At 36.3% G+C, this 18,849-nt stretch overlaps 1 protein-coding gene across 1 annotated transcript; it reads left to right on the top strand.

Moving 5' to 3' along the window:
• The first annotated feature begins 6,921 nt into the window (after window positions 1-6,921).
• On the top strand, window positions 6,922-15,882 carry LOC113075114 (tubulin-specific chaperone A-like). The gene is made up of 4 exons (XM_026247853.1): window positions 6,922-7,093; window positions 11,803-11,908; window positions 13,731-13,817; window positions 15,566-15,882. The coding sequence occupies exons 1-4, from the start codon at window positions 7,041-7,043 to the stop codon at window positions 15,644-15,646; spliced, it is 327 nt and encodes a 108-aa protein (XP_026103638.1). The 5' UTR covers window positions 6,922-7,040; the 3' UTR covers window positions 15,647-15,882.
• The last annotated feature ends 2,967 nt before the right edge of the window (window positions 15,883-18,849 follow it).

Raw genomic sequence — 18,849 nt, 5'->3', positions numbered from 1 at the left:
ATCATTTAATTTATTTACAATAAATAATGTGACATTATTATTATTTAACCTTTTTACAATTCTATACATTTTTATTGTTAGAATTTTATTCTATTAATTGATTTATAATTTTTGTTTTATTGTAAACAAAAGCTGAGTATGTAAAAAAAAAACTATATAAAATAAACATTTTATTATTATTTTAGAATTGTATGTTTTAATTTGGCCATGAGGATCAGGGTTAGTTTTCTTACAATTTACTTGCAATTATTGTTGTTATTTTACAATTATTTTATATTTATTAATTTATTTGTAAAATTCTATATTCTCTAAAACAACTTTTTTTAAGTTTTATTATTATTTATTATTATTATTATTATTGAGAGTTTAAAGCGAAAATATGCATATGTCTTGTCTTATTTTGTGTTTACAGCATGTTATGTTTGGATTCTCTCTCTCTCTCTCTCTCTCTCTCACTCTCTCTCTTTCACCAGTCCCTGGTTCCCCGTCCCCCATCCGTACACAGCGTCCTTCGGCTCTCACAGGCGCATCATGTGCCGCCGGAGCGGACAGATGAAGAAGAGGATATTAAGTGACTCTATCTAACATCCAGGACACAATGGCGGTGATTGATGGAGGACAAAGTGGGAACAGCAGGACGGAGGATGGGAGGGGGGCGTCCGCTGGGGGTCTCTGTCGAGAGCTGGAGCTGCGTCCCCGTCCGCCGTGTTTACTCACTGATGCTCTCAACAAGACAGCCATTGACACTCGGATGGATGAATCCCGATCTGCCGCACGGAGCCAGAGGTTAGCAGTGCTGGAAGATAGAGCTCCTCCACGACACGCTCTCTTCACCTAATCTTCCGGCAAAATATTTATCATTATCAATTGGGGCCTGCTCTCTGACATTAGAATAGCACGTATGGATAAACCCCGGGAGGATTATCGATCCGCCCGGCAGCAGCTTACACAGGCGGCCGTCAAAGACTCGGGGGTCATAAGGAACAATAGGCTAAGAGTAAAAGCATGGTCTATCCAGCCCTCCGCTCGGGTTTATTAAGTAAAACAATGAAGCAAATCACACCAGCATGACATAGACAACCCACTAAAGCCCACTCATGTTTCTGTAGGAGCCCAGTGCTGCACATTTTGCTTTTTTACACACCGATTCACAAGTAACAAGTTTGGAAGAAAGATTTTTTTTATGTTTTCGAAAGAAGTCTGCATTATTTTGACCAAAAAATAAAATAAAAACAATAACACTGCGAAATATTGCAATTTAAAACTATTATAATTGATTTTAATACGTAATTTTTTTCCTATGCAAAGCTGAATTTTCAGCTTCATTACTCAAGAAACATTTATTATAACAGCTGTCCTCAGTAAGATTAAAAATGTACTTTTATTCAGCAAGTACGAATTAAATTGATCAAAATTGACACTAAACACATTTATTATGTTACAAAATATTATATTTCAAATAAATGCTGTTCTTTTGAACTTTCTATTCATCCAAGAATCCTGAAATAAACATTTTCAACGTATTATAATAAAAATAATCCTTATTACTCTATTATAATTGGGCTCCGTTGATAATTTATAATAACTGAGCATTAAATCAGCATATCAGAATAATTTCTGAAGGATCATGTGACACTGAAGACTGGAGGAATGATGCTGAAAATTCAGCTTTGCATCACAGGAATAAATTACATTTAAAATATATTTTTTTTTTATTGCAATAATATTTCACAATATTTCCGTAACGTATTTTTGATCAAATGAATGCAGCCTTGGTGAGCAGAAGAGCATAATCTTTCAAAAACTTGGTAATGAAGAAGAGCGGAAGTGAGTTTGTCAGATGAGGGACGGCCCAAAATGTGCAGCTCCGGGGTTTTCCAGGATCAAGACTGAGATCAAATAAAACAAGGTTAGTGGATCCTTCAGGTTTTCTCTCCCGACTGAAACAGATGTAAAACCTAAATTCACATTGTGCACTGTGTATTTTTCCCTCCTGTAGACCCGGTCTGGGTGGAATTGAGAAGATGGCAGGTTGATATTAGAAATGTCTGTTATGTATCTGTCATATTTCCAACTTTATTCCTTCTGAAGTGGAGAGCGAGAGAGAGAGAGCGAGAGCTATGAATGGCAGCAGGTGCCAGCGGCTTCTCGCCTCCCGAGCGCTAATTGACCGACAGCGTTCATACACACATTCTCACTAATTTTACATTTGCTATTCCGGAGGGGTAACCAGGCACGTCTCAAGGAATACACAGTATTTGCACTTACTCTGCAGGCCATCAACGATCTTAAAAAAAAAAAGGAAAAAAGAAGTAAATTAGCAGCTTTGTTTGATAATAAGGCCTCTAAGATTAAGACTCATTTTTGTGCCACACACACACACACACACATACATATATTTTACAAAGAGAATTCCCTTGTCAGCTTTTTTTTTTTTTAGATTAGATAAATTGCAATAAAAATATAATGTGCAAATTAGTGTCATATACAAAGATTTTATTCAAATGCTGATTTGGTGCTCAGGAAATATTTATTATGTATTATCACATACAGGTTTTTTTTACCTATACTCAGTAAGTTTTTTTTTACCTTTATTCAACAAGGAAACATTGATCATAAGTATTAGAATATTTTATTTGTAAATATGCATTTTAATCATTTAATTAAAATGCTAACTTTTATATAATTAACATTACTTGTTCAGAAAAATGATCCCCATTTTATTTTAAACATTTTAATTCAAATAAAGTTAGAAACAAATAATGCATAAATACATAAAACAAAGATAAATAAATGGCTCACACCAACATTGTCCATATGGATCCAGTATGGAAAATGAAAAACAACCCTTGCCGTCTGCTAAGTCTTGATATGTATATTTTTTTCTTGTAGATGATAATTAGTAATATTATATATCGAATTAACCAAGAACCTGCTGATTCAGAAGAAACCAGTTCTGTAATTTAACATGCATTAGCATTAATCCAAAACATATTATTAATTAGAAATTAAAATTCAGTTTTTTTTATCTTGTAAACCCTTCATATTTTCACACATACTTCTAAAATCCCCTCAAGATGGTGATGCTTGTGCATGATAGTTTACAGTGCACTCTAATGTCTTTTGTAGGGCACATTTTATCAATACAGAGGGTATAAAAGAAAAAAACCTAGCAATTAGCATGGCATGTTTTAACATAAATTCCCCCAATGAGTGCTTTTGGGTTAAACAAACGTAAAATGCATGACATAGTCCTTCTGAAGGAATGAGAGAGAGCCGACGGTGGTGTTCGGAACCAGATGCACATCGCTGCTTTGTTGTTAATTCACATCCAAACGCGGGGAAGAGCGAGTACATGAGTAAATTAATTAGCCACTATTGGGTTTATGTGATCAAATATACTGTCTGGTATGACAGACATTCTTCATGCTTTTGAACACTGATTTACATTATTAAATGTTTAATTGAATATTAGAAAGGGGGGCCTTTGTTGAAAGCAAAGAGTTCACACACACACACACACACACTGCTTTTGAAAACTCCAAAGTCATCCAGTTTGCTCTAATCACCACAATTAGTCCTGAATTATCACCGGACTCTGACAGACGTTCCTTGTAACTCTCTTTTATTTCCAGGCAGCGCTAATCAGCCGCTCTCATTACTGACGCTGATTAAACTGCAAATTAGCCAGCAGTGGCCCCGTTCAGCCTACCCGCGATTCGCTCAATATCAATTAGGCCCAGCAGCTTGTCTGCGGCTCTCTGGGCGCCTCCAAATGCTTGATAGTGCCACTTATTAGTTTGGAAAACTAGGAAAATACCAATAATCAACGAGTCAGAGAAAGAAGAAGAGGGGAAAGCGAGAAAACGGCTCTTTTTTTATGGATACGTTCAGCTCAGGGGCCAGTTTTAGGAGCGTGTGCATGAGGGCCGGATGGTAATAACAGCTGTCATCTCAGACCGGAGCACGGATGGCCCCTTATCAGGGTGTCAGCGGGGAAGAAAAATGTATTAGACAAGGTAATATCTAGGCTTTTTGAAGTCACTTTTAGATATAATGAATCACATTAAAGCGTGACCAATCTGAAATCCTACATCATTAGGTCGTTCCGGTAGCAGTTCGAATGAATAAGTATTTTTTCTCTCCTTCTAACCTCCTGGAACCGGAGTTAATGACGGTTTATTTTATTTATTTATTTCATTAAAGAGATATCATCTAATAAGCCCGCAATTATTTTCCTCTGGTCCCTTGTATAAAGTGTCCAAGCGATAAAAGCGAACATAAAATGCTGGGAATTCAGAAGCCTGGTGGTTGGTTTCCTATTAAGCATGGTAATTTGTGAATGAACGGCGTAGAAGCTGGAATCACAGTAGATGATTATTGCAGTAAACAATATCAATGGCAAGTACACAGCTCTATTGCAGCAGCTTTGTGGAAATTTTCAGTGTATTGGATTGCATTTAATTCACCATTCCCTTCAGATCAAAGTCTCTGAACACCGTTTTAGCTCTTTGCCAGTCAAATATATCTGCTATCTAGACTAAATTAGTATGAAAACTGACAGTATGCGGTTGTAGCTCAAGAAGCTATTTCCACCTGACCTTTGACCTTAGAATTTTTTTCATATGAAATACTATATTTGACTTTGAATGAAACCAGTTAATTTAAATGTTACTGCATGAATCACATTTTAAATTAGCAGCAGATAAATTCAGCCTGTTATATTTGCCTAACATTAACATAACATGACACTATTGTCTTCAGTAGAACTACTTTACTGCTTAAAATTGATTAATTAATTTAGCAATAAATAATACTGCTGCTTTGCTGTTTATTAGTGTAAAGCTTCTTTTGAACAACATGTATTGCATAAAGTGATATATAAATAAATGTGGCTTGACTTGATTATATTGCTTTGGATGTTGTCAAATAGCACAAAATAGATTAACTATTATAAAAGACAGCTAGGCCAATAACCGCCACTGATGTGGTTGAACAACATGGGCTTACATTTACCAATTCTTTAATTTACTTGGCTCTTCAAATAGACTGTGTATTTAATTGAAGGTAAAGTATAGATTGTATAGTGTGAATGTAACATGTAACTTGTTATTCCTTTAGTTAGATGTTTATCTATAGCTTTAGCAGCTATTGAATCAGAAGTCTCGAACAATCTTTTTTTATTTTTTATTTATTTATTTATTTGTTTTGCATTTCAAGCAACTTAACAAAACAAAATACAGACTGAGAGATTCATATTATTCATACTATAAAAGAGAAATAAACCAACATACAAGACATTAATCCAAATAAAATAAAAATGTATTCATGCAACCATCAACATTGTAGGGGATTAAACAAAATCACACTTATTAAACAAATCACATAATGTCTTGGCCTTAACACATCTCATAATTGTCAGGACCTCTGTATATATGTCAAGCTCTTTTAAAAAAAATTAAACTGGGGTGCTGTTTTTAGAACTTAAAGTATTTTAATACGAGAACTAAACAATTTACGTGAACATAAATTGACACGAATACTTTTATTTATATCCATTTCTATTATTTGTTAATTTTATGGTAGAAAATGCGGTTCTTATGGTTTCTAATGGACACGCAGGAGGCCATTGCAAGTGCGTTTTGGGATGGCATCTTTTTCTTCTGCTATACTTGACCTTTTTTATGATCAATAACCGTAAATGAGTCGATTTAGTGACGTGATCATGAATCACGCGCGTCTTCACCGGACAGGTTACCCGGATGACGGAGACCGGCGTCTCTGCGCGTGGGCTCCGGCGGTGATCACATTCATCATTCCCAGTCGGATGTCTACAGTTTGACAGCTCTTGACACCTGTGACACATCTCACTTTACCTGCTCCGGTCTAAAACATTACCTCCGGCAATCGAGGTGTCTGTGATGTCCAGTCTGCTTCCGGTGGCTGTGAGGAGTAGATCACACAGACACAAGAGCACTGACCGAAACAACTGAAGCATCTTCTACAATAACAACAATGTACTATAATAATAACTAGCCTATAACTATTCTTAATTTACTAACCAACATAGAACGCATTTGTCCTCTAAATAATAATTATAATATGATTATAACATAGGCTATGTATAATAATATCGAAAACAATAATAATAATTTAAACATTATTAGAAAATGTTTATAATATAATGTTATTAATTATATATAATAAAATTAATCATTATTAAATTATTATAATATTATTATTATTAATTAACAGAGAACGTATATGCTGTAGCTATAATAATAATATGATTACAAAATGTGTAATAACAAAATAAATGTATAAAATATTTACATTATAATTTAATTAATATTAATTATAGTTAATTAACAATTATATTATTATTTTTATTAATTATGATTAATTAACTGACTTACGGAGAATGTATCTGTCCACTAACTATCATTACTATTATTAGTATAATTAAAAAAATAGTATGTTATATAGTATATTATTATTTAAGCCTAACCCACAAAACCAATCATTAAGAAGTCCCTAAAAACTGTTAAAACATTTGTAGGTCTATAATATTATTTGAGCTAAAAAAGTTAATGTTTATTGATAGGTCTGTTAAATGTTAAATTATTTTTGTGATTAACATATTCAAGTTTGTTTTAAAAAACAGAATCCTTGATAATCAGCAGTAAAATAATAATAATAAAAGATTAAGAAAAACATTATACAGTTTGATACCATGGTATTAATTGATTACTATATTCATACGACTTTTGCATGTTACTTCTACTTTGTTGTTGTTGTTAATGGATTTTTCATTATCATCCTTTATAGGCAAAAGGCCTATATACCGGTAAATTACACTATAACGTAGTAAAAATAAATCAAGAAACTGTCACGTGCTCTCTGCTTGACCTGCGCATGCGCAGTGCGCACGTTTTCTGCTGCGTAGTCTCTCTGCTAACAGGCTGAACTCTGCTGCTCGATCTTATAAACATATTTATCTGCGTTTTCATCCGTTTGCACTATTTCAAACAACACGGACAATGGCGGATCCAAGAATACGGCAAATAAAAATCAAGACCGGTGTGGTTAAACGGTAAGTCTGAGTAATCATATTTTTAAGTGTATTAATGTCAGCAGGATAAGGCCGCGGATTCACCGGCCCCTCCACGGGCATACGCCGCAATTGAGTGTCATCATTGGGCGGAAGCTGTAACTACAGGCCGTTGCTCTGACATGCTCTAGCATTGTTCAGACGCTGAATAACCCAGTCACTTTCAATGAAGTGAAAGCTGAAGTTATACAAATCATAAGAGTTATGCTAATTTACACTTGTTTACGAGTCCAACATAAGTAGACAAAAATAAGGGATTTAATTAAGAATTTGATGCTATGTTGATGCCACATGCAATAGATATTTTTATATTCTCTCAAGCAGCAGATGTGTTTCTCAGGACTGTAATTAAAGGATAATCAAGAATGGCTTAATCTCATCTGATTTGTTTAGACGTAATTATTGATTATTGAAAAAATTTGTTATTATTGACAAAGTTAGCATGAAAGTACAAACTTTATAGCATGAGATATGACCTTCGTATGATCTCATTGACATTGATTATGTTTAGTCACTCTGTACAACTGACAGTCCCTAGTAAGACCAGGATCTTAGAAGCGTTTAACCAATGTTAGACTGGTATTAAAGTTGGTCATTTGTGTTCTGTGAGTGTTTCTGATCTTGCCTTATCCTCTCCTCACACCTCCTTTTGTCTTCTCAATCCCCACCTGACTGCTGTTTGCATTGATTGACCAGATGAGGGCCTGATTGAGATGGGCCTGTTTGATAGGACTGGTAATGGAAGTGTGGGAATGATTCTCAGTGGGATTGAGAAGGAGAGAGGGTTAGGAAACAACTTGCACACCATGCCAACACAGGAGACAACATCGTAATGAGCCGAGCTGTGATAAGAACTGAACGCTCGGCCTGTCAAACACAGCTGATGTTCACATGAGGGACCAATCACTTCTAGGTGTCTGAATTTATGTTGAATTTGCTTATTGCATGGGCACTGCTGGTGTCGATTGATGGTTTTATGATGGAGCATTCCCGCTGTCAGGCCCAGCGACGACACACAATGTTCGTGTCTGTCTGACATGTTTCTTCTGAATTTCCCATCTGTTTTTTGCCCTCTATGTGGACGGTCCAGCCTTCGTATCGATTAGAGCGGTGCGAGTTGCTTCGTTTTCTTTCAGCTGAGTCTTTAGGTTCTATAGATTTGTCTCCGAATTCTCTCCCCATGCGAGCACAGGCCTCTGTGGTTCACTCAAACAAGGCCTTCTTGGCTCCAGGTCAGATAATTGATTTTGCCACCTTTGAATGCTGTATTGCTGAATTGCATTTCTTCATTTGTCAGGCCAGTGAGGTGTGGGCTGCTTGATGGTCTCATGGTTTACTCATTTTAAATCAGTTTGTATGTTTGCGCTAGCTTCAGTTTGTATCTCTGGGTCCTTGGGTGTTCATTTTTGGTCTGTATGGAAACAAAATTCAGCTTTGCATCACAGAAATAAATGACAATTTAAAGTATAATAAATTTGAAAACAATTATTTTAAATTGTAATAATATATCACAATATTAAATTTTTTTTTCTGTATTTTTGATCAAATAAATGAAGGCTTGATGAGCAGAAGAAACTTCTTTCAAAAACATTAAAAAATAGTAATGTTTCCAAACTTTTGGTCTGTACTGTATATATATTTGCATAATAAATGAAAAGAAAATAGAATATAAATAATAAGATTATAAAGGTATTTGGATTTTTTTTTTAAAGAATAGAATTATAATAGTGAGTGCAAAAGTTAGAGGGTCAAATAAAGATGGAAGAGATGGGTTTTACGCCTATTCTTGATTTTTATATATATATAATTTTTTTGTATCAGTAATGTACAATAGGTTTTTTTTTCTTTTTTTTTCTGTTATTTTGTTAATATTTACTGCATTAATTTAAGTTTAAGTTTTTTTGTTTTTTTTTTTGACCACATGTATTATGGTGGTTACCAGTACATTTTAAGCTATGACACAGATTTTGTTGCTTTAAATAGATTATTGTATTTAGGCCTATATAGTGTATATTATTTATTATATCAAACATTGTTGATGCTTTTTTTAATGTGTATATCTGGCAACCACAGCTGTTGTTTTTTATATATATATATATATATATATATATATATATATATATATATATATATATATATATATGTATGTATGTATGTATATATATATGTATATATATGTGTATATGTATGTATGTATATATATATATGTATATATATGTGTGTATGTATGTATGTATATATATATGTATATATATGTGTGTGTGTGTGTGTGTATATATATATATGTGTGTGTGTGTGTGTGTGTGTGTGTATATATATATATATATATATATATATATATATATATATATATATATATATATATATATATAAAACCGTAAACACATCAGGATATTTTTCAATCTGGTAATTTTGCTATATACAATAATTGCCATATTTATCATGATTGTTTCAGTGTTTCTGTATTTTAGACCATGTCTGTTGTTCTAGCCCTCTTTTGTGATGCAGGGCTATGAAGAGTTCTCCTGCTGTAAGACCAGCTGCTGTAGTACATGTGGCTGCTTGTAATGTTAGTTAATTACACTTTCAGGTCAAGCTCCTCTCATACTCCTACATCCCTGAACTTCATGTCTTCAGACACCTCCAGGGAATTCCTGAAATGCCCCATGAAGTGGTCAAGATATAGTGTTCTCTGCTGAATCTGAAGCATTTAGTCCAAACGCCTCGTCAAAAATCAGAAATTTTGTCCTGTAAAGAAAAATTAAGGATATTTTTACAGAATTTTCTCTTCATCTTGGCTTTGAAACAGGATCGTGTTGATCTAAACGAACTGCCTGCCAACCCCACATCTTGTCATCGTCCTCTCCGTCTTCCACCGTCTCCGCTCTACCCTATTCTTTTCTTCTTTTTGTTGCTGTATTCCAGTCAGTGTTTTCTGGCCTAGCTCAGCGGATGCACTTAATAAAATGACAGACGTAATTTGCTTTTGTCACCGGGTCTCGCCGCTGGCCTGCTGCCTCAAAAATACAGTATTAGAGGGGAGAGAATGTGTGTGTCGAGTCTAATTCTTTTCTCTATTTTCCAGAGAGATGCTTTTTCCATTAAGCTGAAGGAAGCAGCCCTGGCAGCCCCATTTACAGCTGCCCAGCTCCGCCCCTGCTATAAGCAGCTCCCACATCACCCCGCAGAAACAAGAAATTAACATCAGCATGACACTTTTTCATTAGCCTGTCTCTCACTTTTATTAGAATTATGCTACACCCCAATCTTTCCACCCCTCCGGCTTCCTCTGTGGTTGCACCCCCTCCTCCTTTTACTGCAGTTTCATTTTTGCGTGCATGTCAGAGAAAGCCTTACCTTGAGCATATGTTGAGAATTGCACCAGGGCGTCATGATTGAAGCCTGTTAAAACTGGCGTAATTGATGTAAAATATGACATATTGTCGCAGGCGGAGACAAATCTTGCAGCATGTGGCCTGGGCTGGCAGTATGTTTGATTAATGGAGAAGTGTCTTGTCCTCTCTCTCTTCTTCTCTGACTAACACACACACACACACACACACATTCACGGCTGATTTTATGAAAAATGATTTTCGCAACGTCATGTCGTCCCGACAAGCGAGCAGGCCGCAGACGGAAAGCGGTTATTAGCTAGAATCATTATCAATAGTGATATTTTCAAACTCCATTACGGCAATCAGGCCGCAAATTTATTCAGTGCGTTTAGTTCATTTGGCCATAATTGATAAATAATCAAAATTTATCAATGTACTTGCTCTGCGTTTTCACTAACAATCAAGCAAAAGTGGCCCATTTGCCACCTGACTTGGTTCAAATTAGGGACTAAATTGATGATCAATTAATCCTAGTCGGGACAGTACAGTGTCTTTGTGAGTGTGTGCGAGGGAAATGGAGACAGATGCAGTTAAAAGATAGATTAGCGTAGCGATCAGGAAGGAGCTGATGCAGTTTAGAGCTGCGGCTAACAAGAATGCAGCTTTTCTGAGATTGACAGTAGGTAATCATAAAAGAAGAGGGAAAAAACTGAATTGGGAATTTTAATTTTAAATTAAATTTTGTGTGGAATCTTATAGAAGTGGGTTAACATATTACATTTGTTTGTGTTTTACCATTTCGTGTTGTTTCAATAAAGTAGTGTTGAAAAGTTACTGCTCAAGAAACACTTCTTATTTTCAGTGTTGAAAACAGCTGTGCTGCTTAATATTTTAGCAGACTCGGAGGTACACTTTTACCCCCAGAATGAATAAAAGATTCACTTATTTGAAATAGAAACATTATAAATGTCTTTAATGTCACTTTTGATCAGTTTTTAATGCATCCTTGCTTTAATGCATCCTTTGATTTCTTAAGTCTTAATGACTTTTAACTTTTAAACAGTAGTGTATTTTGATTAATTTTCAAAACATTGTCTATATCTTAGTTGTCATCTTTATGTTGTGTTATGTATATAACAAGCTTATTAAACTATACTTGCATTGTTTTTATTTATGTAAAATTTTGTTTAAACAAAGATTGGTGCATTCATCTTTTGAGAGATCTGTAAGTTAGCTAGTTGTTTGATTTCATGGTGATAAATTCTTGACAGCACTGGTTAAACATAAGTCTGAATGTTTTTTTTGTAAAACTCACCTCTCGCTATCCATTCTCATTCTTGTTTCTCTCTCTCTCAGTTTGGTCAAAGATGAGATGTTGTACATAAAGGAGGCAAAGCAGCAGGAAGAGAAGATTGAGCGTCTCAAGGCAGAGGCAGGAGACGAGTATGTAATCAAGAAACAGGTAAGAAGAATAAACTACCTGAAACAACACCTGCCCGGTTGAGAAACCTGATGAGACTCACTCATTTAAAGGACTATGTTTGGGGTCCAGAATTGAAGAATCCAGCGATACACAGCTCCATTCAGGGATCAGTTATATATATTTATTGTATGTTATACACACATATTATATATAATTATATATCAGCATATATGTATAGAAAATACCAGCAACGCCATGTCAATTTTAGCCACATTTAGCACTTGGCAAGAGTTAATTTTGGACTCTGGAAGGAGAACGTTCTCAGACTGTAAATAGAGGCAACGATGTTAATATCACACTGTTATGTGCTTATGGGCAACTCGTCCAATAGCACTGCTTTAAAAAAAAGTGCAGAACGAAGCTGCTCTGTGAGCTGAGCCCTGGACCACTTTTACTGTGGGCTTCTGTAAGCATAAGCCAATAATGAGACTCAAAGCCATTTAGGCTGAGGACTACATAACATAACCCTCTCCACTTATAAAGGGGATTAGGTAGAATTAAGCAGACAAAGTCTGTGCCTGCAATTATAGTTATAAAACCTGGTGATGGTAGATTACGACAACTAGCCGGTGGCGACTCATATATCGCCAATAGAAATCCCACTGGCGCAAGCCCAGGAGGAGGACATTCCTATGGTGGAGTGGGCCCTAAATCCTATAGGTAGATGGGCTCTTCCGGAGCCAACCAAGCCGTGCCGAGATCCTCCACAGCTAGCAAAGTTAGAATATGTATCAGCTTACTGTCCATGGTTTCATCCTCAGATGTGCCGATGGAAATAAAGCTGTTCGCAGTTGACGAGTGCCGCTGATCCTCATGTGTGAAGCACACAGGAAAATCGAGGTTTGGAGTAGAGTGAAGCACAAAGGAACTGCGCCGTTGTGGTTTCACTCAGGCCCAGTGTAATAGCCCCGCTGGTATGCGGTTTCTTTCTCCTAGGGCAGAAAGGAAGCCGGAGAGCAGAGCAAGGAGGACTGCCTTCATTAAAGGTGGCGATCCACGAGTGGAGAAGGCGAGACTCATGTTCTCGCAGTGAGAGCGTGCCGTCTCCGTGAGCTCAGCCCAGACAAGCGACGCACTCACTGTGCCCATCTGCATTGTGCAGGGGTTTCCTAGATGAGCCACACTCATGGTGTAACATTTGCAGCAATGTAAATCAGGCTTCAGTATCAGAGTAAAAAGGGGTTTCCCTAATAAGCATGTCAAGGCAACGGGAGAGATTGTTCGAAAGGGAACTGAACGCTACACTGCTGTTACCAGTCAGTTGTTCTGTTGGGTTAAAGAAATTGCTTTGATAAGGGTGAAAGACACAGAGTTGATTCGGTATGGCAGCGCTGTGGGTGAAATCAGGGTGAGTTTTAATGAGTTTTAATTTGCTGATGCAAAATTAATGATGTTATGTAACTTTAGAGGAGTTTTGTAATTAACAACACATGCTGCTAATTTAGAGGTTCTCAAGGAGTAGTGGCCCCTTTTCTCTCTCTTCATTCTCTTCTTCACCTTCTATCTGGAGTGAATGCATATACATCTGTTTTTAAAGGGCTAGTTCACACAAAATTTACAGTTCTGACATGAATACTCAACGATTACTCATCTTGTTGTACATGTTCAATATTGGAAGGTGGACCAATAGCTTACAAACTCACTCAACAAGGAGTTTAAATACTTAATGAAGTAATACAGACATATAAACTGCTCTCTGAATGTAATAGAGAAGTTCTGAATGATTTTTTTAATGTGAAAAGTCGTCTGTTTTTTGTTACAATACAGAGCCTGTAAAATCTCTTAAATGTGTCTTTAACAGCTGGAGGTGTTGCAAGAGGCAAAAATGATGATCCCTGACTGCCATCGTCGTTTAGCCGTGGCCCACGCTGACCTGGAACAACTGTTGGTGAGAATATGAAGCGCACAGTGTTTCAGGTGTTGACCTACCTGAAAGGTTTGAACTCGGCAGCACAATTCAAAAATTAGTTTCCCAAGAATATACATTTGCTCAAAATGCCATCAAAGATGTAGATGAGGTTTTTTCATTATTAGAACAAATTTGGAGAAATGTATCATTACCTCACTTGTTCACCAGTGGATCCTCTGCAGTGAATGGGTGCTGTCAGAATGAGTCCAAAGATCTGATAGAAATATCACAGTAATCCATAAATAATCCACACCACGTGTTTGCTTAGAACTTGATTATTTTCTCTTAACAGTGCTTGATCTGTGCATATTTCTCTATTGATTTCAACAAGATGATTTTTTCATAGGAGGTTGAAGTTAAAATCCTTTAAATGATGGACTTGTTTCTTAAAAATGCATAGTATTTTGCTTCCCATGATGTTAATTGATGGGCTTTAGTGGTGTGGATTTTTTGAGTGATGTTTTTATCAGCTGTTTGGACTCTCATTCTGACGGCACCCATTTACTGCAGAGGATCCATTGGTCAACAAGTGATTGAATGCTGAATTTCTCCAAATCTGTTCAGATGAAGAGACAAACTCAACTACATTTTGGATGGCCAGAAGTTGAGTTAGGATAGAAAAGTTGTTCATTGTCTGAATATTAGCTGCACAGGAGTATATTTTTGTGTCCAAGCATCTCCCAGGTGTTTGGATCTGTGCTAAGCACAAGACATGATTGCAGGTTTATGTGTGTGAGGGAAAATGTCTGTTCGTGAGAGATGTACAGGGGAGATGGTGTGCCATCCGCTTCCTGTTTGTTGGCATTTAGAGGAAGTGAAGGATTACAGGGTCACATTAATTAACAGCAAACTGATTGCACAGTTCAAACAGCTTGCTGCGACAGCCTCTGTTTGGGTTTCAATAAAATGGTTCCTATTCCCTCTATATTTTTTGTGTCAGAGTAAAACTGCAGCAGCTCATTGAGGCTTCACACACACACACACACACACACACAGTCCTGTGCTGCACTCATTCAGTTCATTAGTAATGTTGTCACGGCAATGGCCTCCATAGAAACCGTCGTCGATCGATTAGCATTGATATGACCTACTCCTCTCACTGCCTCCATTACATTTTCTCACTGTGTTAGGTGCGAGTGTGTTTGTTTGTCTGAGGTGCTGTGTGTGTGTGACTATCTGACAGGTTTACTGAGTGGATTAGCTGTTTTTGGTGAGGTAGTTAGTCTCTTTCATTGTTACTGTGATCTGATTTACTAACTCTAACTGGCTGGAAAGCTCCCAGTCTCTAGTCTTCAGCTTTGAGTTTATTCTGTCATTTAAGGCAGTTGAAAACCAAGATTGTTGTTTATATAAGTGGAAATATTTTGCTAAATGTTTTTATATTGACTAAAGTGATGCAGTGGATTTTGAAATCTGAAGTTTGGTATAATTCAATTACATTTATATAATTTATGGTTTAAAAAAAAAACACATTGTGATTTTAAATTATTTCTGTATTTTAGATTAGAAACAAGTGTGTAATAGGTATAGTAGTAATTATGATCAGTTGATTAAATTAATAAAACCAATGCTTTTATTGTATTGTAAATTACAAGAGTTGTAAGATGCATCACTTTCTTCATGTTATTTGTTCATTATTCATGTTTTTAATTAACCAGATATTACTCGCACTTATTAAGACTCCAGATTGGGTGCACACGATGACTTGGAATTATTTTTATTTTCAGGAGACAGAAGAGGAACTGGCTGAAATGGAAGAATACAAGGAGGCCAGAACTGTTTTAGATTCAGTCAAGCTGGAAGGATGATGGACACAAACGAATAAACACCCACAGACGCTAACGTACACACAGACATCCCAAGTCCATTCCATTTGTTCTGACCTGTTTAGTGTTTCAGACGCAATGCGAGATGTTTACTGATTGCTTATGTTTGGATTTCAATGATTTTTGTATTGATTCATAATTTAACGACAATTTTCTTCCTAGAATTCTGTGATCAAATGCACACAATCGTGAAATAAAGTTTCTTTATACTATTTCAATCCCTTTTATTTATTTTATTAATGTGCAGATAGACCTTCATGCGCCTAGTCAGTATTTAATAACACTTTTTTTTTGTTCAGCTCTATATCTTCAGTCCATTATAGTGTTACTTTTTTTTAGATTAGACCTTCACCTGCTGTGGGAAGGGAAAAATTGACAAGTCTTTGATTTCATGTTAACATTTCACATTTATTCCTGCTGCAGGTATGTGTGACTATATAAAGCTAAATTAATATGTGAGACACTGGCCTTGAGTTTTGATATAAGATGCCATATGCTTTCCCTTCACATAGGACTGCAGTAATTAATGCAGAATTTGAACCTGAATGTCAGTCACGTGGGCAGGCTTTGCTTTCCTGCATGCAGAGGGAGACAAGTATAGCATGAAAAACTAATATGTGATGAGAATGTATTTCCAGCTCTCCTGAAAGGACACTGACCTCCGCTGGCCAGATTCTCTCATGCAAGCACGTGCCCACGGATATAACTCGCCTGCACGTGCTTCGACCTATTTGGTGGATAAATTGCAGTTTTAACATAATTACATCATTTGATTCTGCGTGTATTTTGTAGGCTATGAATGTCCATGAAATATTAGGTAATTGAGGGCTATATCTGATCCTCTGGTAGAGATTGCATCAAGCTTTTCGCATGTTTCTCAAATATTGCAATCAACATTGTCAAGGTAAATGCATAAATATGCTTTCTTCAATGCATTTGATATCACATAGTTCAGAATTTATTTTACATAATTATTATGTGATATAAAATGCATGGAGCAACTCTTCAGAAGTCTGTATGGTTAGGTTATGTATTGTTTTTCTGTTTAAAGTGACCCCCAAAAACTATTTGGACAGTCAGACCCTAAACATGAATGTTGTTGCATTCAATAACAAAGTAAAACGTAGAAGTGGCATTTATGTTTAAGATGGCATAATCACAGGTTTTCAAGCAATACATTTAATAATGTTATGTTTTAGTCAATTATAGATATACTGTTTAAATAAAGACATTATGTGGCGTTGCACTGAGTTGTTCAACTGTTGTCCTGTGGTGTTTCCTCAAAGACAGAAAACTGAATAGATTTCTGTCAGGTTCTTCCCACAATCGCGTTTCCTCTTAAGTCTATATAGTTCCGCCTAATTCGGTGTGTTTTAAAAATGTGTTTTTGAAAGCCCGAAACAGCAGATGAATTCGGGTTCCATTTGGCTTGGTCTTCATTCTACAGATTTCGATAATTACCGGGTTCACCCGAAGCCTCATTATAGCGCTAATGAGGCGCGCCACTCCGTGACACCAACCGCTCCATCTCGTTAAGGAATCGCTCTTCAATGCTGATTATTTTATTTGGAGCCATATTATATTTCTTTCGGATAAAATCACGGTCTAATCGAGTCCGTTCGGAGGGCAGAGCCTAATTGGAGCATGAGATGCGGCGACGGGCGCGCGCTACTCTGAGCCTGCAGTGCACGCGCGACGGAGGAACCGAGCACCTGATGGATCGGGGTGGGGGGGATTCTCATCACCCTCTCCTCCTCCTCCTCCAGCTAAAACACAACCAACTTTTACCTTTAATCCCCCAACTGTCACCGTATCCCCCTGCCACTGAAAACAAGAATCGAATTTGTTTAAACTGGCAGTTCTGCAGATGGAACGATCGATTTTCAACATCTTTAGAATTTCTCTATATTGAGTGAAGTATAGAGCGCCCCTGTGACTCACACTTCCGTCCGTGGGAACTGCCGATGCGCGGGGAAAGATGGCGTTTGTGCTGCACGTGTGTGGGTGTGGAGCAGGTTCTGTCTGTTGTGTGGACCTAATGTCCCCCACACGCACATTAAGACCTAACATCACTAAAGATGTTTTAATGGAAATCTGAAAATGCAGAAAGAAGTCAGTGTGTATTTGCGTGTCATTAAGAGTAAAATAGCCTAGCTGAAAATGAATCACATAAAGTGGCTAATTTACACGAAACCTCGTTAGAGAGAAAAGTGGCATCAGATATTTTCCCTACAATTAATAATAACAATAATAATATAGTTTCCAGAATAATATTCTAAATTATTGCTTCCGTTTTTATTAAATTAGAATATCAATAATAATATAAAATATATTATTGATATTCTAATTTCATAAAAATTGCAGTTAGTGGGAATATAAATATGCGACTTTTTTATATTTACATTTTATTATTTTTTAAAAACAAGCCATATTATTATTATTATTATTATTATTCCAGGGACATCATTTTCCTAATCTGCAGGAGTATAGACTACTTATTATAAATAAATTGTTAATAATAATAAACAATTATGCAATTAACTAAGAATGCGATTTTGTCAAATTTTGGAGGCAAAATAGCTGAAAATCTGAATAAATCTGACAAAGCCTCCTCCAAAAAACTTGTGTACCACTGTTTAATGCGAAAAGATGATTTTGAGGTTTTGGGTGTTTTATATGGTTGTTTTAATTATCAGGAATCATTTAGATTTTAATTTATTCTATATGGGTCATGATATAGCCTTATCTATAATAATATATTTTTAATATAGAAATTGGTTTGGGTTGGTGATTATTAGTCTGTATTTATGACTGGCCTTGTGTTGACGCGTAAGTAAACGTGTTTGTGTGTTGGTGGAGAATCATGTAGCCTATGTTTGGAAATGTGTCCTGTATGTCAGCGCGCTGGTGGGACAGATGTGATGGTGGATATGAAGGCCATGAGATGGTGAGTCAAACAAAAGGCTCTCTGAAAATCCCTCCACAATGAGGAGGGAGGGAGCAACATTCTCTCAGCTGCAGACCGCGTTCGGAATTACATTTGTTTTTCTTGTGATTTATTAAAAGTCACTCCTCATCTCCAGAGCGCGTGAAAATGTCTACTTTCCACTCAGATGCGCCGCATTAACTTGCAGGGCGCGAGTTTGTTTGTTTGTCTATTTTTATTTATATGCAGTTGAAGATTG

Source organism: Carassius auratus, unplaced genomic scaffold, assembly GCF_003368295.1.
Source record: "Carassius auratus strain Wakin unplaced genomic scaffold, ASM336829v1 scaf_tig00016376, whole genome shotgun sequence".
Taxonomy (NCBI): domain Eukaryota; kingdom Metazoa; phylum Chordata; class Actinopteri; order Cypriniformes; family Cyprinidae; genus Carassius; species Carassius auratus.
Note: the sequence above shows the minus strand (reverse complement) of the source record. Positions and strands in the feature narration are given on the sequence as shown.